Source organism: Mustela lutreola, chromosome 4, assembly GCF_030435805.1.
Source record: "Mustela lutreola isolate mMusLut2 chromosome 4, mMusLut2.pri, whole genome shotgun sequence".
Classification (NCBI taxonomy): Eukaryota; Metazoa; Chordata; class Mammalia; order Carnivora; family Mustelidae; genus Mustela; species Mustela lutreola.
Window position 1 is genome coordinate 55,974,157 of NC_081293.1, and position 22,875 is coordinate 55,997,031.

The following is a 22,875-nucleotide window of genomic DNA, read 5'->3' on the forward strand; positions in this document are numbered from 1 at the left end:
TGGCCGCTTACGTCAGTTCAATTTGCATTTACCTGACGATTAATGATGTTGGGCATCTTTTCATGTTTCTTGGCCATTTACAGATCCATTCAAGTCCTTTGCCCACTTTTTTCTTTTTGAGAGTGCTATATTTGATTGGAATGAAATGGTATTATGTAAAATCACCAATACAAAGATAAGGCATTATTCTCAATACAAACAGGACAAAAAAGACTTGAAAATCTTCCTGAGTGTCACAGTATGTATGCTTTGATCTAGTTTTTCGGGGAGCTGAAAGTAATTTCACTGAAGACCCAGGGAGCTCTGATTTGCCTTTTTTTTTTTTTCTGAGTCATCTTGGAAAGAGTGAAGGAAGGGGCATTTTGGCCTATCAGTTCCTCAACTCTTATAAGGATATAACAAGGGACGAAGAAAGTAATATACTATTCAGGAGGACATGGAGTTCATTTGGAACAAAGATACAATAGAAAATAGTTCTCTTTTAGTGATTTTTCTGACTCTAAAACCCATAAAGTTTTGGAAGGATTCCCTGTCCAGGAGGAAATCTAAGGTAAAACTTATTTTTGTATAACTATAATGACCAAGGAAATCAGAACCTAGATACAGAGAAATTTATAAAAAAATATTTCAGGAAAGGCCTTCAAGTTAGACGTCCTCTCCCACCCCTTTGTAAACTGGGGAACATACAACTTAAAGAAGAAGTGCTTTTTTTCTACTTGCCTCTAGGTGATGTCTAAGGAGAAACATCTGAAAATTTTAACAATTGTCTCAAATTTTAAAATAGATTGCTTTGGGGGGTACCTGGCTGTCTTAGTGAGGTGTCTGACTCTTGATTTCGGCTCAGGTCATGATCTCAGGGTCGTGAGATTGAGCCCTGCATCCAGGCTCTGTGCTGAGCCCACTGAAGATTCTCTCTCTCCTCCTCACTCTGCCCCTTCCCCCTCTAAATAAAAATAAAATAAAATAACATAAAATGAAACAGATTTTTCTAATCAATATGGTATAAAATCCTCCAGATGACAAAGGTCAAATGTTTATTTTCTCAAGATTTGAACCAACTTTTAAGTTTTTTTTTAAAAAAAGATTTTATTTATTTGACACAGAGAGAGAGAGAGAGAGACCACAAGTAGGCTGAGAGGCAGGCAGAGAGAGAGGGGGAAGCAGGCGTCCTGCTGAGCAGAGAGCCGGATTCGGGCTTTGCTCCCAGGACCTGAGACCATGCCCTGAGCTGAAGGCAGAGGCTTAGCCCACCGAGCCACCCAGGTGCCCCAACTTTTAAGTTTTGACCCAGACGATATTCCAGTTTTTTACCACTGAGCAGAAAAGAATATGAATTTTCATCATCTATGCCCTTTTAGATCCCCAGTCTCTCCTTCATAGCCATATTTCTAACGGCATTGTCCTGGGTCACTGCCCCATTTCTCTCTCTCCTCAGGTTATTCCAGTCCAGCACCCATCCTCGTCACTCCCCCAAACTGCATTTATCAGGCTCACCCATTACCTCCATGTTGACAATTCCAAGAGATGCTGATGGTTTATTGTATGTGTCAACTTGACTGCACTAAGGGATGCCCAGGTAGGTGATAGAGTATTTCTGGGTGTGTCTGTGAGAGTGTTTCTGGAAGAGATGAGCACTTGATTCAGTAGACTAAGGAAAGAGGTCTGTCCCCACCAATGTAGGTGGGCATCACCCAATCCCTTGAGGATTCAAATGGGCCAAAAATGCAAAGGAAGGACAAATTCTCTTTTTCTCTTCTTAAGCTTTGTCATCCACGTTTCCTATCCTCAGACATCAGAGCTCCTGGGTCTAGGGCCTTCAGGCTCTAGGGCAGATACAGCGGCCCCCTGATTCTCCACTCCAAGGCCTTTCGGGCTTGGCCTGAATCATAACACCAACTTTCCTGGTTCTCCAGCTTGCAGATGGCAGATCTGGGACATCTTGGCTTCCATAACTATGTGAGCCAATTCCTCAAATAAATCTCCTCATATATATGTGTATGTATGTATGTATATGTGTATACATACATATATACATACTGTGTATATAGATACATACATATATATATACATACATACATATACATATACATATACATGGAGAGCTATGAATACTGACACGTTTTTCAATCCCCATTTTAGCTTCTGAGTCCTGTCTACCTAATAATACTGACATGTATAGGGGATAAGAATAGGGTGGGAGGGGATAACATAAAATTGCTCTGTTTCTATTATTGTTTATTATCCTAAAAGACCTATTTGTATTTCTTTTCCTGTGAATTGTCTGGTCTTATACTTGGCCTATTTTTCTAAAAATTTTGTTGAGATTCTATTTTGGAGAGAGAGAGAGAGTGCGCATGCGTGAGTGCGTGCACACCTGCTGTGAGCAGGGGGCAGATGGAGAGGGAGAGGCAGAGAATTCCAAGCAGATTCACACCAGTACAGAGCCAGATGCAGGGCTTGACCGGCAGCCCCAGATAATGACCTGAGCCAAAACCGAGAGTCAAATGCTCAACCCTCAACCGACTGAGCCACCAAGGCACCCCTCCTTGCCCATCTTTCTAACAACAGTTAGTTTTTTCCTTTCACTTGTGATGTGATTATGCATATTTTTTCCCAACGTGCTGTCTTTAGGGTTCATGGTGTCATCACTGTTAGGGCAGCACTTTTCTGTCATATAAAACTTTCCTGTTTTCTTGTAGTTGAATTCGCACATTTTTTCTTTTTTTACTTAGAAACTACAAGTTTACTTTATTCTTTTGACGAAGATGTAACAGACAAAAAACAAAAATAAAAACCCAAACAAGAAAACACGTGGTTAGATGTTTGAAAGCAAGGCTGGGCTCAAACAGCCTTCTGGTCAAATACAACTAAAAGTTTTGCTTAAGTGTTTAGGCAGTATTTTTGTTTATTTTTATTTATTTATTTTTTAAGATTTTATTTATTTATTTGACAGAGAGAGATCACAAGTAGGCAGAGAGGCAGGCAGAGAGAGAGAGAGAGAGAGAGGGAAGTAGGCTCCCTGCTGAACAGAGAGCCAGACGTGGGACTCAATCCCAGGACCCTGAGATCATGACCTGAGCTGAAGGCAGTGGCTTAACCCACTGAGCCACCTAGGTGCCCCTGTTTATTTGTTTTTAAGTAAGTTCCATGCCCAGCACGAATCCTGACATGGGGATTGAACTCATGACCTTGAGAGTAAGACCCAAGGTGAGATAGAGAGTCGGATGCTTAACCCCCGAGCCACCCAGGCACCCCTAGGTTTTCATTTTGTTTTGTACTATCTATTATCCCTACCTTTTTATTATTTATTATTTATTTTTAAACCTATAACTGAAACATTTATTGAAAACATACTCTGGAAAAATTCCTTACATGTACAACATCCTTCTTTCACTCATTTTAGAGCTGGGTACCCTGTGATCTGAGGTATCTGTCAACTCGCTCAAAGCTGCCCACTTGGTAAGGAGAGTTTGCAGCAGTCCTGATAATTTGCCTGTGTGCTCCTTCCTTCCTCCTGAGCCTCCCAAGCCATCCTTTGGTTTGGGACTCCCCCACCCCAACCTCTAACAGCCAGCCTTCCATCAGGGCCAGTAATCCAATGCAGTAACTTGTGCTAAGGGAGCCCTATGTCTCCAGGATACACACACTAAGGGTCCAAGCCCTACGGACACAGTTCTGGTCTCACCGGAGCTGGGAGAAGCCTCAGAACATGGCTTTCTGTGTCTGGACAGGATTCAAACTCAATGCAGAAGACTTACAGGATAAAAAGAGCGGGGAAAGTGGCAAGCTTGTCCGTCCAGCTCCCTCTGAGTATTACTGGAGTTGTCGGATGCCACTTAAATTTTATTTCTGCACATATTTGGGTCTATTTCTGTATTTTGTTCTAATTGGTTTGTTTGGCTTTTCATGCACTAGTACCAAAGTGTCTTCTTTAAAGTTTTTATTTTCTTATGAGAGAGCGAGAGTGAGAGCCAGAGAGAGAGAGAGAGAGAGAGAGTGAGCACAAGCAGTGGGGAGGGTAAGAGCGACAATCATACTTCCTGATGAGCAGGGAGCCCCGATTTGGGGCTCAATCCCAGGACCTTGACCCCAGGACCCTGGGATCAGGACCTGAACCTAAGGCAGATGCTTAACAACTGGGCCATCTAGGCGCTCCCCTCCTTGCCCTCCTAAAGTGTTTTAATTACTGAGGATCTATAATATATTTGAGTATCTGATAGTGCTAGGTCCCCCTCCTTGTTCTTTTTCCAGAGCCTGTTCCCTGAATAGTCTTGTTTATTTTTCCATTTGAATTTTAGGAAAAAATAGGGTAGTTTAAAACACACACACAACCTATTAATTCTATTAGTTCTTTTATGGGAATTATGTTAAATTTTATAACTGTACTTAAGGAGAATTGAAATGTTTCTGGTATTGGGTTTTACTATCCAAAAACATCATTCATCTTGTCACTTGACTTAGTTTTCCTATCTGTAAAATTGGAGTAATACCAATCTCATAGGACTGTCTTCAGAATTAAATGAGAAAATGCTTGGGAAGGATGGCAGAGTAGGAGCTAACGTGCCACTTTGCCACTTCCTAGACTATGAACTTGGGCTTGGTTACTGGACTATTCTGAACCTTGATTCTCTCATTTGCAAAAGGGGGAAAAATAAATCTGCTTCATCTGCTGTTATCAAGGTCAAATACTGGGGGCATGCATGCCAAGTACTCAGTGCACTGCGGGGAACCTAAGGGCTCAATGAATATTAGCTGTTCTTCCAAAACACAGGCTGTCGCAGAAAACGGTGACTGAAAGCAAAGGCTTTCTGGGATGCACCCTATGTCGAGGGCTGTCGGGGCAACTCTTCGCTCTGAGAACCTACCTAGCCACTTGTCGCTGCTCCCGATTTGGCCCGACCGTCTGCGACCGCAGTCGGACTAGAAGCAGAGATCCAGCGCGTCTGGGAGCACTCGAGACTCCAGCCTCCTGCTCCGCCCCTGGAGCCGCAGCCCTGCCACGTCTCGCGTGCCCCGCCCCTCCGGACGGTGGGAGGCGGAGTCAAACGTGGCCCGTCCCCGGGATCGCTCTGCACGCCTCAGGCCCGCCCCTCCGCGCCCGAGTCATCGGTAGGAGGTCCCGGCGTGTCTGAGCGCCGTGACGCTACGAGGGGGCGGGGGGCAATTACGCTGCCGGAAGTCCCGGGGGAGGGGGTGTTACGTATATCCGGCGAATAGCTGGCGGTCCCGGGTGCTGCTGGGCTGTGTGCTGTGAGGGAGGGTCGAAGCCGCCCGCCGCCGCCAGAGGAGCCCCCTTGGCCGTGAGTTGGGGGGCTGCTGCGAAGGAAGGAGCCGAGGGACGCAAGGGGCTGGGGCGGACGGCGGGGAGGGTCAGGGCGGAGGCCGGCTCAGGCGGGGTTGCTGTGTGTGTGGAGGGGGGGGGGGAAGTGACACGCAGGCGGTTCTGTGGGGCCGCGGGGCTGGTTCTGGGTGGGGACGGGCCGACTTGGCCGGTCTGCTGCGTTTCCTGACAGCCCTTGGGGTGTCGGGTCGATCTGCATTCCTTTCGGGGTCCCGCAGCTGCTGGGGCGGGATAACAGTTTTCTTGTCTATACTGTGCGCTCAGGTTTGCGAAACGGTTTCACATCCCGTCTCGGAGGAGCCTCACAGCCCTGGGTCGGGCTGGTGGGGGTCCTTGATGACAGTCCTTGGTGTGGGGGAATAATAAGGCTCGGGAGGCACTGAATTGGCCAAGGCCCCACAGATAACGAGAGGAGCGCTCGAACCGGATCTCCTGACTCCCAGACCTGTGCGCACCCCCCTTCCCGACTTTCAGCTCTGTTATCGTCTGATGCCCTGGGCCTCGAACCCTGTATTTTTTTCTTCCATCTTCCTCTTTTCCTTCCTCTTTTCAGTGCCTGGAAAAATTCCTTCGAGTGCATTTTGTATAGATTAGTGTTTTCTTCATGATTCTATCGTAGAGGCCGGGAGTGCACTTGTGAGGGCTGGCACTAAATTGTCTCGGTTACTAATCTCCCCTGCTCTTGTCTTTTCTCTTTACCTCGACCCATCTGCTTAGGTCGTGACAGAGGACCTGTGGTGCTTTGCCTGGGGGCTTGACCTTTGGTATTTATGCTGCAGCTAAGCTTGGTTTCTTAGCTAAGAACCAACAGCCTGCTCTCCCAGATCTGTCAGGAATGGTGTCTCCAAGTTGTAAAGAGTATGCCTAAGAAATAATGAGTATATAGAGAGCGTAATGCATACATTATTGGCTAATGGTCAGCATTGGCTAGTGCTCTTCTTTTTTATTTACTTCATTCTCATGTGAGTCCTGAAATTGGCAAATTTTAGTTTGGGGTACATTGGCAGTGCTTTGCTGGTAGTTTAGAGTTCTTAAATTTTAGAGTACGCCAATTTGGCCACAAGATGCCATAAGGTGGTAGAGTGGATCAAGAGTAGGAGATAAATAGAATGCTAGTTATTAAAATACCATTCAGAAGGTGTGATAAATTGTAAGGAAGGAAACTTAGAAAGATTATCATCTGTTTAGCAGGTAGGTTAAGGAAGTTTTATGTTTCTTAAAAAGCAATTTTGTGATTTTGAATGAATTTTATGTAATATTAACAGGAAGAGCTTTAGCTTTGGCATTTTAAAAGGAAGGTTTAAGTTTTGGCACTTAGACTTCTTTAGCTGAGCAGTTTTGGTTCAGCCAGCTGTCCTAGGAGTGTCCGCGTCCTTGTCTTGTTATCGAAGGCTAAGGACCCCTGCCCAGTAGGATTTGTGTGAGGTCGAAATGAGATATATGTGCAGGCACTGTATAAAACTGTAGAACTGCTCACGAGGGTTACAAACCCTAAGATTGCAAGGACGGAGGAACCATCAAAGCCATTTACTTAACTATGGAAATAAAGTACAACAATACAGTACAACACTTTGGGTCCAGTAATGGTTTTTATTATTTTTTTAACATCACCTGAAGAGTTTCTTCAAGCACTTTTCCATCGATCATTTTGGAGGGACCTTTAATTAAAGCAGGAATGTCAAGGGAAGATAAATTGGAAAATCGAACTAATTCAGTTACCATGATAAAATTCCTTACGTGGGGGTTTTCCCATTGTCACCTTTGGAGAATTCATTGAGTTTGGAAGAATTCTAAAATGATATGGTAAAACTTTACAAAGAGTCTGTAGAAGTGTTGACTGCAACCCTGTGTGTACAAATGAATATGTAACAGTGGGTTTTAAAGGAGTGATCAGAGTGGGAGGGATCTTAAAGAGAGGTTCTCTGTAAAGGTGAGCCTCACTTCTCCAGGTTGTAGAGTGAGAAAAGTAGAAGGGAGAGATGACTGGTTCGGGGGAATTGCAGAGAAGAGGCACATTGTTCTTTTACTTACCTACAGTGGAAACTTAAAAACAGGAGCTTTGTTGGTGTATTTAAGTAATTAAACTTCTTAAAGTGCCGACTAAGTTATCAGACAAATTATTTAACATGCTAAATTTGGTCCCTGTCCTCCCCAAATATATGTAATATATATTAATATTAATATACATATTTTAAAATTTTATTTATTTGAGAGAGAGAGAGCATAAGCAGGGGGAATGGCAGAGGGAGAGGGAGAAACAGATTCATTGCTGAGCAGGGAGCCTGACGTGGGGCTCAATCCTAGGACCCCAGGATCCTGACCCAAGCCAGAGGCAGATGCTTAACCAACTGAGCCACCAGGCACCCTGCCAAAATATATTTTAATGTTACTGAAAAGGGCAAAAAAACCCCACAGTTAGTATTTTTTTTTTCTTTCTTTTTTTTTTGCAAAAGCTTTTGTCTTAGCCTCTGCTCTCACCCAAACTCCCAAGCCTCATTTGGCTTTCCATGATAAGAGCCATAGAAAACAAGCATTAGGAAGCCCCTAAAGTTTATAGTCAGACCTGATTTTTTTTTAAAGATTTTATTTATTTATTTGAGAGAGGGAGGGAGCGAGCTTAAGCTGGGGGATGGGGCATGGGCAGCAGAGGGAGAAGTAGACTCTCCACTGAACAGGGAGCCCAGTGCAAGACTGGATCCCAGGATCCGGGAGTCATGACCTGAACCATGAAGGCAGTTGTTTAACCGCTTAGCAGACTGAGCCACCAGGTGCCCAGAGCCACCAGGTGCCCAGGCCTGATTAAAAAAAAACAAACAAAAAAACCAACTCAGTCACTGGACAGAAAAAAAGAATGATATACACACACACATATATATGTATATGTATATTAAGTATATGTGTGTCTATATATGTGCATGTGTGTGTGTATATATATATATATATATATTCACATTTAGTTTTTTTAAGTAGTTTCTACCCTTAATTTGGGGCTCAAACTTACAATCCCAAGATCAAGAGTCACAGTTCCTCTTACTGAGCCACCCAGGCACCCAGTGTAGCATTCTTTGAGGGAAGAATATGGGTGGGTTTTTGTGGATAACCCTGTTAAGGTCACTAGTAAAAGAAACAAAAGTTCATGAAAGTTGCATTTGATAACAGTTGGTCACATCTACCATAGCCTTGTGTTGATATGCTCTTGCTGATAAAGAGGAGTGAAAGTGGGGGATTCTTCTTCTTCTTCTTCTTTTTTTTTTTCTGCATTAAATCTGAGATACTGAGGCAAAAGTTCAGTGACAGGAAATGCTGAACCTCAGAAACTTTGACACTAGCACTGGCTTTAGATCTTCCCTTCTTAACTTCTTTCAGAGGTCCTCTTGCTCATTACCAGTGTGTGTAGACTTTCTAGTAGCTTTGGGTGATCTTTTGTTTTGTTTAGGCTTATGGAAAACAGTATGAAAAGTGGTCCTACTATTAGTACTAATTAGGGTGTGTACTTGGCTAGGAACCCATTTCTATGCCCTAAATAAGTACTCTTATTTTAAGAAAATCACTGTTTGTAAAATGGTAATTATGTCTTGGTTACTCATATTATGAAAAGATTATCTTATTTCTTAATGTCTCTCCAAAATAGTGATATCATATCTTTTTATAAGTTGAGGCACAAATCTGCAAGAGGGGTTAAATAAATATTGTTTAAGAAAGGGTATTGGTGGGGCGCCTTGGTGGCTCAGTTGATTAAGATTTCAACTTTTGGTTCAGCTCAACGTCATGAGCTCAGGGCTCCTTGCTTATTGGGTTGTCTACTTGAGATTCTCTCTGTCTCTGCCCCTCCTCACTTCCCACAAGCTCTCTTTCTTTCTCAAATAAATAAATCTTTAAAAAAAAGAATTGTCATTGGTAAGTGGGGCAGGGCAAATCATGTCAGCCATTGGGATTTTGGTAACCGTGTTTTAGAGCTGTTTACAAGGAAGGATTAATACGCTTTTCATTCTTATTTTCTGTTTAGTGTATCGATGTGATGTTTTGATCTAGATTATTGATAGGATTCATTTCCTAGAGGTTTTACTAATTGGTAATAGCTGTGGTGTATCTAGGGAATGTGAATGAGCAGCTGCCTGGAGGAGAAAGTTACACAGTAAAAGATGAAAGTGTATTTAAAAAATTTTTTTTTAAAGATTTTATTTTTATTTATTTGAGAGAGAGAGAGAATGAGAGAGGAAAGGTCAGAGGGAGAAGCAGGCTCCCTGCCCAGCAGGGAGCCTGATGCGGGACTCAATTCTAGGACTCCAGGATCATGACCTGAGCCGAAGGCAGTTGTTTAACCAACTGAGCCACCCAGGCGCCCTGAAAGTGTATCTTTAACTCCTAGCCCTCGGAGTATCATAGATTGAAAACTGACAGAAAACCAGGATTTTGTACAGATCTGAGGACCCCAGAGACTTCCCTCCAGGGTGCAAAATCTTTATTATCTTATGCCTGAAAACATGGGACAATAAACATGCATCAGAGCTACAGAATAAGAGTTAACTTCTCTGAAACTATACTAGCATTCAGAAAGCTAATGTTTGCTGCTTTCATATTTTATACAGGTAGTAAGCATTAATAATGTCTTTCATCTTTGAGTGGATCTACAATGGCTTCAGCAGTGTGCTCCAGTTCCTAGGTAAAACCATTTCCTTGAAATATATTATAGGTTTCAAACTTTGTACATTTCGTCCAACGATCTAACACAAACAGCCTTTGGTAAGTAGAAAGCAAAATTATGTTAATTTTTTTTTTCTTTTTTAGGACTCTACAAGAAATCTGGAAAACTTGTATTTTTGGGTTTGGACAATGCAGGCAAAACCACTCTTCTACACATGCTCAAAGATGACCGATTGGGCCAACATGTTCCAACATTACATCCGAGTAGGTTTGAAAATACCAGGTGACCTTTTGATACTTGAAGGTCATTGTCATGGTTTAAGGATGAATCCCCAGTTGACTCATTTCTTGTATTAACTGAGGTTTCAAAAGACAACTCACTTGAAAAAAAATTCCTTGTAGGACACTCAGGTCACATATCCCTAAACCTAACCCTCTGGGACTCTCAGTATCAGTTCTCACTAGTTCTCTAAGGGGACACATCTCCCATATCTACTAAGAAGCAGCAGACAGACTTTGGAGAAAAAGAAACTTGGCTTTTTAGAATAATTTAAGAATGTTTTCATCCTTGTATCCTTTTCTTTCCAAGGTAAAAGCTTCATTAAGTTTTGCATTTGTATTGGCTTACAGTACTGGGAGCTGGGCCTTGTTGGATGGAGGAGTTTATGTCTTTTTTCTGTTTTGACAATTTTCAGCATCAGAAGAGCTGACAATTGCTGGAATGACGTTTACAACTTTTGATCTTGGTGGGCATGAGCAAGGTAAGAGAATGGAAGAATGCTGTTAACTTATGGTTCTTTTTATTCCCTCTTTTTTTTTTTAAGCAGTGTGACATTTTTTCCTTTTTAAAATATGATTAAATTATGATTGAGCTCTTATTACTTAAAATTGTTAAGTACTTTCAGACTTACCAAAAATTGCATATAGAGAACTCTACTCCTTTATACCTTTTGCTCTAATTTATTAATCTCTGTGTAACACATAGTAAGTTATCAAACCTAGGAAGTGTTATTTTATCTACTATGTAGTGTATATTTCTCTTCTTGTCAGTTGTCTTCATAATCTCCTTTATAGCATTTTTCCTCTTGAGCAAGATCTAGTACAATATCAAATTTAATCATGTCTCTTTTATATCCTTTATTCAATGGAGTGTAAGTATGTAGAAAATTGTTATTATTTGTAAGTAATTTCAAATTTGTCAAAAGTTGCAAAAATAATAACAGGGAGGGGTGCCTGGGTGGCTCAGTGGGTTAAAGCCTCTGCCTTCAGCTCAGGTCATGATCCCAGGGTCCTGGGATTGAGCCCTACGTCGGGCTCTCTGCTCAGCGGGGAGCCTGCTTCCCTTCCTCTCTCTCTGCCTATGTGTAATCTCTGTCAAATAAATAAATAAAATCTTAAAAAAAAAAAGTAAAAAATAACAGGGATATATACTTTTGGTTTTTTTTTTTTTTTTTAAAGATTTTATTTATTTATATGACAGCGACAGTGAGAGAGGGAACATAAGCAGGGAGAGTGGGAGAAGGAGAAGCAGGCTTCCACTGAGCAGGGAGCTGGATTTGGGGCCAGATCCCAGGATCCTGGGATCATGACCTGAGCCGAAGGCAGAGGTATAACTGACTGAGCCACCCAGGCGCTGCTAACAGGGATATACTTGTGACCACTCTCATCTATTTAGTATACTCTGTCCATATGGGGCGGTTGGTAGAACATTTCCTTCTACCTTACTGTTTTTGTAGTACCTTTTGCCTTATGCAGGCCATGTCTATTTGGTTCCTAGATTCCTATCAGGTATCTTGTGTGGGTTTTGGAGATATGTAGACCAGAGCAACTTTTTCTGATGGACACTTACTTTACATTTGGCAAGACTTTAGGCTTAGGAGTCAAACATTTAAGATGTGGGAATAAATATTCTGCAAAGTAGGAAAAATATTGAAATTCTGTCAGATTTATTCATTTGTTATTAAATTGAGTTGAGAAGTTTCCTTTTGGAGCATTCATTGTATTAGGTTGAATTAAATATAGCTTTTTAAAAGCATAGTTAAAAGAATAGAATATTGGTAATTTTAATTTTTTAGCCAAGTAATTATTTTTAAAATTTTATTTATTTATTTATTTTTAAATATTTTATTTATTTATTTGACAGACAGAGATCACAAGTAGGCAGAGAGGCAGGCAGAGAGAGAGTGGGGGAAGCAGGCTCCCAGCCAAGCAGAAAGCCCGATGTGGGGCTTGATCCCAGGACCCTGGGATCATAACCTGAGCCGAAGGCAGAGGCTTTAACCCACTGAGCCACCCAGGTGCCCCTTAACTTTTATTTATTTATGTCACAGAGAGAGAGAGAGATCACAAGTAGGCAGAGAGGAAGGCAGAGAGAGGGGCGAGGGGAGCAGGCTCCCTGCGGAGAAGAGAGCCCGATGCCGGGCTCGATCCCAGGATCTTGGGATCATGACCTGAGCCGAAGGCAGAGGCTTTAACCCACTGAGCCACCCAGGTGCCCCATTTTTTTTTTTTTTTTTTTAAAGATTAATCTATTTGACAGAGATCACAAGTAGGCAGAGAGGCAGGCAGAGAGAGAGGGAGGAAGCGGGCTTCCTGCTGAGCAGAGAGCCCGATGCTGGGCTCGATCCCAGGACCCTGAGATCATGACCTGAGCCAAAGGCAGAGGCTTAACCCACTGAGCCACCCAGGCGCCCCCAGGTTCCCCATTTTTGAGCCAAGTAATTTTAACTGAAAATCTAAGGAGTGATCCAGATGATTTTGTATTCAGCGATTTCATTGACATAATTACATTTATTTTAGTCACTTAATATTTATATCCCACTAAATCATATGTAGTATGATCATAATCACATAAAATACTTGTATAGAAAAAAGATTGAACAAATATATACAAAAATATTAGCAGTAGGTATGTTTCGATGGAGGATTATAGATCATCTTGTGTCCTTTTTTCTGTAATGAGCTTGTATTGTTTTCATTTGGGTAGGAATGGGTGTATGGTGGCTTTTTTGCTTCTTTCAAAAGGATTTGTAACTGCTTACAAATTGAAATTCAGGGTAATACAGTTGTAAGAACTGAACTGAGACCACTTTGAGAATGTAGGAAAGATGTTTTTAGACCCCTAAACTGAGATTTAGGGTGGTATTCGGTGTGATAAATTTAGGTTTCAAGTTTTGATAGATTAAGAAGGGGAGGAATGTGTTACGTGTAGTTTTGTTTTGTTTGAGGAAAATTTATTTAACAAATTACTTTATCTTAATAACTTAGTCACCATTTTACAAAAATTACTAAAATGGTATATATTTGGAGATTTCCTTTAAAAAAAAACGTATAAATTTTAACTTATAAAAGTAGGCCAGGCTTAGGGTGCCTGACTGGTTCAGTCAGAAGAGCATGCAACTCTTGATCTTAGGGTCGTGAGTTCAAGCCTCAGGTTGGGTACAGAGATAACTTAAAAAAAAAAAAAAAGTAGTTCTGGCTCCATATAACAAATTGAATATACACTCAGCATATGAATATGGAAAGCAAAGAGTGAAAGTTTCCCTAGCCTCTCCCTATCACACTCTTTAGAGATAACGGTTATTAACTATTTGATGTGGATATGCTTTGTTACTCATCCCAGTGAAAGTAGTAGAAATGAATGGCTTAGAAATGATAATATAATTAAAGTATTGCTTCCCAAACCATTATCACTTCATGGCATAAACAAAAAAATAAATAAAATTTATAAGGCCTCTTGGGTTAAGTATGGGAGACTGAGGTAATTGCCTGGGAACTTCAACCACCTGTCAGGCCCCATCTCCTGAGTGTGGATGGAGCGGGTGTGTCAGTACACGTACACATTGGTTAGTTAGGAACTAACTTGGGACTGAATGGTGTCTGAACAGGTAATTTGCATCTTGATGAATTTGGTTTTAGGGGTGAGGTTGGTCATTTAAGGTGAGTCAAAGTGACTGGGTTTCAGACAGTAGGGAGTGGTGGAAACTTTGCCAAATGAAGAGCCCAGATTTCATCTAAGGGGGGACTTAGTTCCAGCTGATCAGTGACATGTGGGCAGGTATGTGTGGGATTGCCAGATGTTGCAGTTTTTCTGAAAATCAGGCAGAAAACCTTGATTTTTTAATCTGAAAAAAATCAGGTTCATGGAATATCAGAGTATATATATATGTACTTGTTCTGATTTAATTCTGGTTGGGACTTGGGAGAATCCATATGGAATTGAATGCTATTGAAACCAAGCCAAGGTTTGCCCATTTTAGGACAAAAAAATAGATACATTTTTCAAAATACTTAAAAAAAAAAAAAATTAACACAACTACAAACTTTGTCTTCCAGCACGTCGCGTTTGGAAAAATTACCTCCCAGCAATTAATGGGATTGTCTTTCTGGTCGACTGTGCAGATCATCCTCGCCTCATGGAATCCAAAGTTGAGCTAAATGTACGATTATATTTTTTCTTTTCTTGGCTTCTGTTTCTTTTAAGGAATACAGGTCAGTAGTGCCAGTACTTCAGCATTCCGTTACCATTTGATAAAAGTCCTAGTTATAGGAAGAATGTGTTTTACATCCAAAGACCTTGCTTTTCAGTGTCCTGAGGAAACAGCTTGAACTTGAGGAAGTTAACTTTGTTTATATCTATCATAGGGTGACTTTGTCCAATTTGCTCCTACACTCCCCAGAGTGTGCCTCTTGCCCTGGCATAGTGAATGCGTTTTCCCTTCACATACCATAGATGGTCCCTGTTTCAGAGTGAAACCTAAAGAGAGAGATTAAGGGTTCTTTATGTGTTTGAATCTGGGTTCTCTGTGTCTGCCCCGCTCGCACTGAATGACTTCACAGACATTTACAGTCTCTTCTCAGTCGTCAGTTTGGGTCATGGGCAGCATTTGATACCGTCAGGTTTTCTCCTTCCTCAACATAGCATTTGCTAGGCTTCACAGTTCTTGTCATGTTGTCTTTGTTAATCCCTACTGGGTCACCCTGCACCTCTTCTTTTTATTTTATTTGTAACTGTCTCTCTGCATTCTTGTTCCTGGCCATTTGAACCTGTGCCCCATTTATTGTGAATCTATAGCTCTGGTCTCTTGTAGAATCATTTATAGGGCATTCCTTCTCTTACTTGACCTCTTGTCATTGGCATTCTCTCTTTCTTTGAGCTCCCATTTGCATTCTTGGTTTTGGTGTGCTCTCTCTGGCTAATACTTGCCAGTGACTCCCCTATGGATTTCTCTTGTTTAAACCTCTCTTGAGGTCCAGCCTCATACATAATGCTGCCTACCTACCTGCCAATTCCAGTCTCCCGGGAAGAATGGAACTCTTCCCGACCATCTACCTGGACATGCGGTCCAGGTACTGTGAATGACCAGAGATTTCACTACCACCCTGCCACATTCTAAAATGCTAGAAGGAACTTTTTCAGACATATCATTGGCCTATTTAATATTCTTTAATAGAATTCTATCACCTTCTGGATAAAATCCACAAGTCTTTTGCATAGCACATAAAGTCTTTCCTGATCTTTCCTCTGTTTATTTCTCCAGCTTCTTTTCTCTTTATTGCCTACCTGGAACTACATTCCAAACATAAAGAACAACTTGTCCTTCCTTCACTATGCACAAATGTCCCTGCCTGGCTTTCTCATCTGACCCCCACCCACTTTAACTGGTAAATTAAAAAATGTCCTTTAGGAGATCCCAGAGTTCAGCCTTGACCTCTTATAGGAAGCTTTCCCTGACCTCTCGGACTTAGACTCGCGGCCTTATCAGTGTCTCTGGTCTTTACTGGTTCTCTTGTAGGTGTCCTCATCAGATTGTGAACTTAGAAGGGACCTAGTTTTGTTCTTTGTGAAACGCTTGCATTTAGCAAAGCATCAGACATAGAGTAGCATCTGGTTAGTATTTAATCAACGAATGACATCCTTACTCTGATTTTGTCTAACACTTCCGGGAACCTAAGATGGTCAGAAGTATGTTGCTCGTTATCTCTTCAGCTCTACTGTCCTTTCCAAGCTTTTCCTGTCAGTGGGCACTGGGTTCCCAGGCTCGAAATCTCTGCCAGCTCAGGCCCCTCTTACTTGTCTTATCCAGACATCAGTCTCTTTACTTCATTCTTCACAGTGCCTGCTGCACTCACTGTCCCTTGGGTGCTGTCATCTTAGGCTAGGTCATTGTCTCTTACCTGAGCACACATAGACACTTTGTGTGAATTCATTGTGTTTTTTTTAATGCACAGATTCCCCCCCCACCCCACCCCGGAGAGTGGGAGTGGGAGGGGCAGAGGGAGAAATAGACTTCTTGCTGAGCAGGGAGCTGGATGTGGGTCTTGGTCCTAGAACCCTGAGATCATGACCTGAGCCGAAGGCAGACGCTTAACTGACTGAGCCCCCCAGGCAACCCCTTACACACAGATACTGTCTGTTAATTTCTGGATTGGGGGTCTTCAGGATCTGTTGCAGCTAACTTCTTAGGCTGGCACCGTAATGTTGATCATGCCTTCCCATTCTGTTATTACTGTGTGTCAACATACAAAGACAGGCAATTCTCCATGTGGCTTTCTGAACTCTTTCCTACCATAAAGCCATTGCTTATATTCTTCCTTCTCCTTTCCATCTATCCAAATCCTGCCCCTCTTTTAGAGCCTAGTTTGGGGTCCTCTACTTTGCTAAGACTTTTCCTTAAGTCCACCATTTTCCCTTCCATTTGATTTCCCCAAATGTCTGTTAGTATTTGATTCTGTCCCTGTTCATTGTGATACTTAATCATACACTTGCTTTGCTTTGCTGACAGATGTATGAACATAGAGTGAGGATTTCTTGAGGCCAAGGATATGTCTTACCTTTCTTTTTGTACTCCTTTCAGTGCCTGAGATAGTGCTTTGCACACACTGAGCACTCAGTGTACACTCGGGGACTTCCTGTAGCCCTCCTTGAGACTCTGTAGCCAGAGCATTCAGTCTTCTAGGACCGTGCTCAGTGGAGAGCTCGAGGATGGTCTGTGGTTGAGTGATTTATCTCAGAGTTAAGGTTGAGGCAGTTCTCCTGCCTTGTAAATAGGCACAGCCTTAAGTTGCAATTGTTTTGAAGCTGTTAGGGGATTTTTACCTAATGTCAAGGTAATTTTTAGGGGCTTCTACGTAACATTAAGAATGTTGTATAATGTCAGGATTTTTAGATCATCGCTCAGGTATAAAGACTATTAGATATTTCTCTTTACATTTGATTCATTGTAGACAAGTGATGGTCTGGTGGTTTTCATGATCTAGTGGGCATTCATAGATTCTCACCTAGTTCTTCCTTTATGTTGTCTTTAGGCGCTAATGACTGATGAAACAATATCCAATGTGCCAATCCTGATCTTGGGTAACAAGATTGACAGAACAGATGCGATCAGTGAAGAAAAACTCCGTGAGATATTTGGGCTTTATGGACAGACCACAGGAAAGGTAAGAGAAAAATCGTCAGGGGACATATTATTAAGGAAATTAACAGTGTTTGAAAAATTAATGTTTTACTATCTGGATTTTACTTGTCTTTCAAAAGTTTAACCGGGCCTAGGATTGGTTTTGCCATAGGTGATTTGTAGTCACTGTGAAGGCAGGAGCCTGTTCTTTCACCATTGTCTGAGGAAATTTTCCTCAGGTATATGAGGATGAAGAAATTGGGAGGAAAAGTTAGGCTTACCAATTTAAGAATTTTCTGATTCTCTTTCAAATCTCATTCAGAGAAATCTTTTTTGAAGAAGGCCACCGTAACCAGAAATCAGTTTTATTTTTGACTGGAGATTTCAGGTTATGAAGAAGAGTGGTCATTCATGATCACTTTCCAAACACTGAAACCCTAGCACTGGATTATCGTCAGTGTTCTTGCTGAGCGAGGTAGGAAGTCAGTGATAAAACCAGGAATAGAACCTGAGTCTCCCAGATCAGTAGGTTATATGCTGTTTCCAGTTGGAAGGAGAGCTTGCTGCAGTGCTTCTGAGAGAAAAAATCTAGACCAGCAGTAGTTAAGCAGGAATTCTGTTTTTTTCAGCTTGAAGTTTTGGCATAATCAGTTTTAAAAATTTTCCTTTTCTGAGATCTCTGATAACCTTTTTTCTTTTTATGGTTTCTTATTTCTAAGTGTTATCTCTTCTTGATTAGCTATTTCTTTCTAGAAACACTGACTTTAATTTAATTTCCCCTCTTCTGCATGAGTGTTATACAACATGAATTCTTAAATTCCTTGATATAATTTATTTCTGAATGTTTGTGCTAATGAGAGTGTTCTTTTTTTTTTCCCTTAAGTTTATTTATTTGAGAGAGAGTGCACAGAAAGAGAGCATGAGCAAGGGGAGGGACAGAGGAAGAGGGAGAAGCAGATTGGCCGCTGAATAGGGAGTCCCAAGTGGGGCTCAATCCTAGTATCCTGAGATCATGACCTGAGCTGAAGGCAGATGCTTAATCCACTGAGTCACCCAAGCACCCTTCCTTTTTTTTTTTTTTTTTTTTATTTATTTGAGAGAGAGAGAGAGCATTTATGATAGGGGGAGGGGCGGAGGGAGGGAGAATCTTGAGCCAACTCCCACTAAATGAGGAGCCCTATATGGCGCTGGATCTCACAACCCTGCGATTATGACCTGAGGCGAAACCAAGAGTTGGTGGTGCTGAACCAGCTGAGCCAGCCAGGTGCCTCAAGAATGTCCTTATTTCCAAGAGTCTTGGACTTCTCTCCATCAAAGAACATGCTGGTTCTGTGGGTCCTAGTGGCCTTTTTCTTGGTTAGCTGCAGTAACTTGCCAGATGCTGGTGTGTTCAAAGTAAAGGCTCTTCACTATGCTGCTTATTTTGTCTTGAAAGCATGACGCTCTGGGGAAGGTAATCTATATGGCTTTGACCCCATTTTTATAAGTAATTCCTACTTCCATTTGCTTTTGAGGAACAAAGAGAGTGATTTGTGATCACCCTTTCAAGCTTTTCCACCACGGGGATGCTAACAGGCCTTTCTTGGTTTTGCCTCTCTTAGGGGAATGTGACCCTGAAGGAGCTGAACGCCCGCCCCATGGAAGTGTTCATGTGCAGCGTGCTCAAGAGGCAAGGCTACGGCGAGGGCTTCCGCTGGCTTTCCCAGTATATTGACTGATGTTTGGACAGTGAAAATAAAAGAGTTTTCCTTCTCTGGACTGATCCTATTCACAGCTTCCTCATGAACTTTTCTAATAGAACAAGGAAAGCTCTTCAGCCATGTCTGGCGTTGAGAAGCCAAGAGTCTCTGTCAGCTCTCTCATCGCCCAGTGGTGACATGTGCTCTTCTCCACACTGTCGGGAGGTAATGCTGCCTCACGTGCTGGTGCAGCTCAGCATCCTGGGACTTGGAAGTTGGCAGGATTTGCTGGGTAAAGCTGTGTGCCATCCTGGGGCACCTGAAAAGAAAAACACGTCTCACCACTGTGGTTGATTTCAAAGAAAGTGATTCTATTTTTTAAAGAAAGTGTTGTTAATGTCATTGGTGTCCTAACTTTCTGAGTTCAAAATTTACTTGGTCCAGAGTTTTCTCTTTTTTTTTTTTTTTGGTCTAGTGAATGGCATTTAGCTTCTTCATGAAATTATGCACATGAAACATGTTGGAGGCCAGAGCTCAGTCGAGTAAACTTAGTCCTGTTGAGTTAGCAGGTCAGTGAGCCAAAGCTCCCCGGCTCTCTGACGGCCTTGTGGTAGGTGGCGCCAACCTTGCGCACAGAGGAGCAGGAGAGGGCCCGGTCGGCCTGGTGGCGGCAGCAGGTTTCCACTGTGGTCAGCCAGGGTCATTCCTCACCTGGTTTGTACAACAGATGGTTGGTTTGCTGTGGAGGAGTTCAGTACAGAGTGGTGATTTTATTATTACTTACAAAGCTTCAAATTTCAGGCAGTCTTTGCTTTTATCTCTCCATAGCACCTTTTTCATTTTCAGTTATAAAAAAGAATGACTTTTGCATCAAAAGAGAACATCCCCCATGTTCTCCTATACTACAGGCATGTGTCTGTTAATTTTGCACAGAGTCTAGGAGAACATTTTGGGGATAGGTGAGTCATATAGGGCAGTTACAGTTACTGTGAGTGAGAACTTAAAAACCTGGCATTTGTAGCATTTGTTTGAATCCAGGAAAGATTTATTTAGTGGGGTTTAAAATTCTTATGTGCAAGATTTGACTTCTTTATGGGAATGTTCATGAGCGCTTTTTTAGGTTACTTTTTGGGGGAGGGGTTGTGGTATGAAATTGCCTTTCTCCATGCCAGAAATAAGCTGGGGAAACTGAGGACTTTGTGTAGTGGTGTTCTTTCTGTGCCAGTGTCACTTGTCATTAAGAGCTCAGTATAAAAGCCTCAGCATGCCCAGTCGTGTGATGATCATTTTTATAGCATTCCTTTTTTTTAGTGCCATGTGTAAAATTGGATTTTCAGGATCTTAGACCCTCTCTTAAAATGGGTGGGTGTCTTCATCTTCATTTTTCTTTAATGAGAGATTACAAGTAGTTTCCTCAAAACAAAATTATGATGCAAAGGTTTGAAATAAATTCAGTGGAATTTTGGTGTCTCATGTGAGGGTAGGGAAGTGTGGGTAATATTCCAGGGGCGAGTAGGAGTGTTACTCTTTAATGGACTTATCATTGTCAGTCTTCAGTACTGACCTATTAGGAAAGGATACTTTCTCACTGCCAGGTACAAATGCAGAGGCTCAGTAAAGGATAAATCTGGGAAGAGCGTGCCTTTCCTCTGTTAGCAAGCATAGCTGGATTGCAACAAAACTTGGTTTGGAAAGGGTGAAAGCCTTAACTGAACAAATGTAGCTAATGGTGAATGAACTAGGTAGTTAACATAATTTTAATTTCCTTTGGCTAAAGGTAACCCATACTTCTTTATCCAGAGACTTGAGAAGTATGATTGCAGCGCTAGTTTTCTTGTTTTTGGTTTTGTTTTTTCCTCTTTGTCCTTGACCCCTTCGTAGCAAGCTAGAAAACTATGGATTCTACACAGCTCAGCTCTTTGTGAAAGTGGTTTACTTTGGCCACTGGAGAAAGAGGGGATTGAAAAGTCTGGTATCTGTCTATTTCTTACTCCACAGAAAACACTGTTCCTATGAAAAGATTGCAAAAGAAGCTGCTGTGAGGATCTTGGCTCTTAACAGAGAGGATCAGAGCTTTGTACAGGAACTCCCATGAATTGAGACTTTTCATTCTGTTTTATCAGAGTGCATATGTGTCCTATTTCAGGAAAAGTTAATTAAAACAGTCATTTACAAAAGAAAGTCAATCTGTATCCTAAGCATTTTAATAAAAAGTTAAAACAGACTTGATTTCTTGTGCCATTTATTTTTCATTTATTTGCAAGGCTTTGTTCTGGTTTTGAATGTTCCTTGACATTTGTTGTTTGTGTGGTGGGGGTGACGAAGCAAAAGTTGTTTCCTACTTAGGGAAAGAAATATTTACAAAGCTTATGAGAGACAAGTTTTGCTACTGGGAGAAAAAAAAAAGGGCTAGGCCAATTCACACATTTCATTGCAAGTCATAAACTTAGTACATTCGAGGCTTCAGACATTTGGTGATCCCAGGACTGATGATGTACTTCTTTTTAGCAAAATCTATTAACACGTTAGTAAGGACTGGGGCCAGTTTAGCTGTTTACCATTCTCCATTTTATACAAAATCGGATTCGGTTGAGAGCTACATTTGGTAAAACAGGGAAAGCAATGAAATGTGTGCTTGTGCATTTACCAGGTTTGTAGGACTTTGTTTTTAGAAAACGCAAATGAGATTCTAAAACTAAAGCAATGGGACAAATAGAATGGAAGCAAAATGCAACAGGTTCTTTTTGACCAAGTATTAAAAGTGTTAGAGGCAGGGGCGCCTGGGTGGCTCAGTGGGTTAAGCCGCTGCCTTCATCTCAGGTCATGATCCCAGGGTCCTGGGATCGAGTCCCGCATAGGGCTCTCTGCTCAGCAGAGAGCCTGCTTTCCTCTCTCTCTGTCTCTCTCTGCCTGCCTCTCTGCCTACTTGTGATTTCTCTGTCGAATAAATAAATAAAATATTTTTTAAAAAAAGTGTTAGAGGCATCTTGTGATTGAAACTAATGTCCCTGTTACTAAAATGATGCCATGGGTCCTATGTTTATATATAATATCTGTTGTTTGAGTTAGAGTGGGACATGAGAAGTACAGACTGAGTCAATGAACCCAGCACTCAAGGGGTCTCACCTTGGCTGCTGGCTGTGACTTGGGACTCTTTTTAATGTGCTGTAAACAGAAAAACCTGACGCATCATGGTTCATGCTGGAGGCTTGAGCGTCATTAAGGGAGAATAACGGACTCGAGAGAGAAAGGAACTCTTAATTGCTAGGAGGTTGGGATTTAGATTTTCCTGTGATCGAGGCATCTTCAGTGTCACAGAGCCGAAAGAAAACGCCTGCTATGGAAGACTGCTTATTTCAGTCCCACCTCATACTATGATGGGTCATTTAACTTTCTCCAGCAGGCTTATTGGATAAAACATCATTAGTTTTATCCGGAAATTGAGGCAGAAAGATTATGTAGTTTAAGTAGTAATTGAATCATCTTTTAACAAAGTGCATAAATAATGCACTACAGTCTTCCAGGCTGCTGCCTGACCTGTGTGTGTGTGGTGGTGGGGGAGGGGCGGCGATAAAAGAATGCTGTCTTGTGACATAAAATTCAAATTTCAGTTTCCATAAGGAAACTTCTACTGGAGCACAGCCATCCATTCCCTCAGGTTTTGCCTACTACAACTGCAGACTTGGGCGTTGGAGAGTTTATGGTCCCCAACTGCTATTCACTGAGGCTCTGGCCCTTTACTGAAAGTGTGTTGGGCCCCTAACCTAGATACATCCTAGGTGGTGGTTATAAATGTATGGGGAAAGTGCACACT

At 41.8% G+C, this 22,875-nt stretch overlaps 1 protein-coding gene across 1 annotated transcript; it reads left to right on the top strand.

Annotated features, from left to right (window-relative positions):
• Positions 1-5,174: 5,174 nt before the first annotated feature.
• On the top strand, positions 5,175-21,285 carry SAR1A (secretion associated Ras related GTPase 1A). Its single transcript, XM_059170040.1, has 7 exons — positions 5,175-5,300; positions 9,931-10,004; positions 10,130-10,249; positions 10,681-10,746; positions 14,321-14,424; positions 17,294-17,425; positions 18,984-21,285. Exons 2-7 carry the CDS (start codon positions 9,947-9,949, stop codon positions 19,098-19,100), a joined length of 597 nt encoding a protein of 198 aa, XP_059026023.1. The 5' UTR covers positions 5,175-5,300; positions 9,931-9,946; the 3' UTR covers positions 19,101-21,285.
• The last annotated feature ends 1,590 nt before the right edge of the window (positions 21,286-22,875 follow it).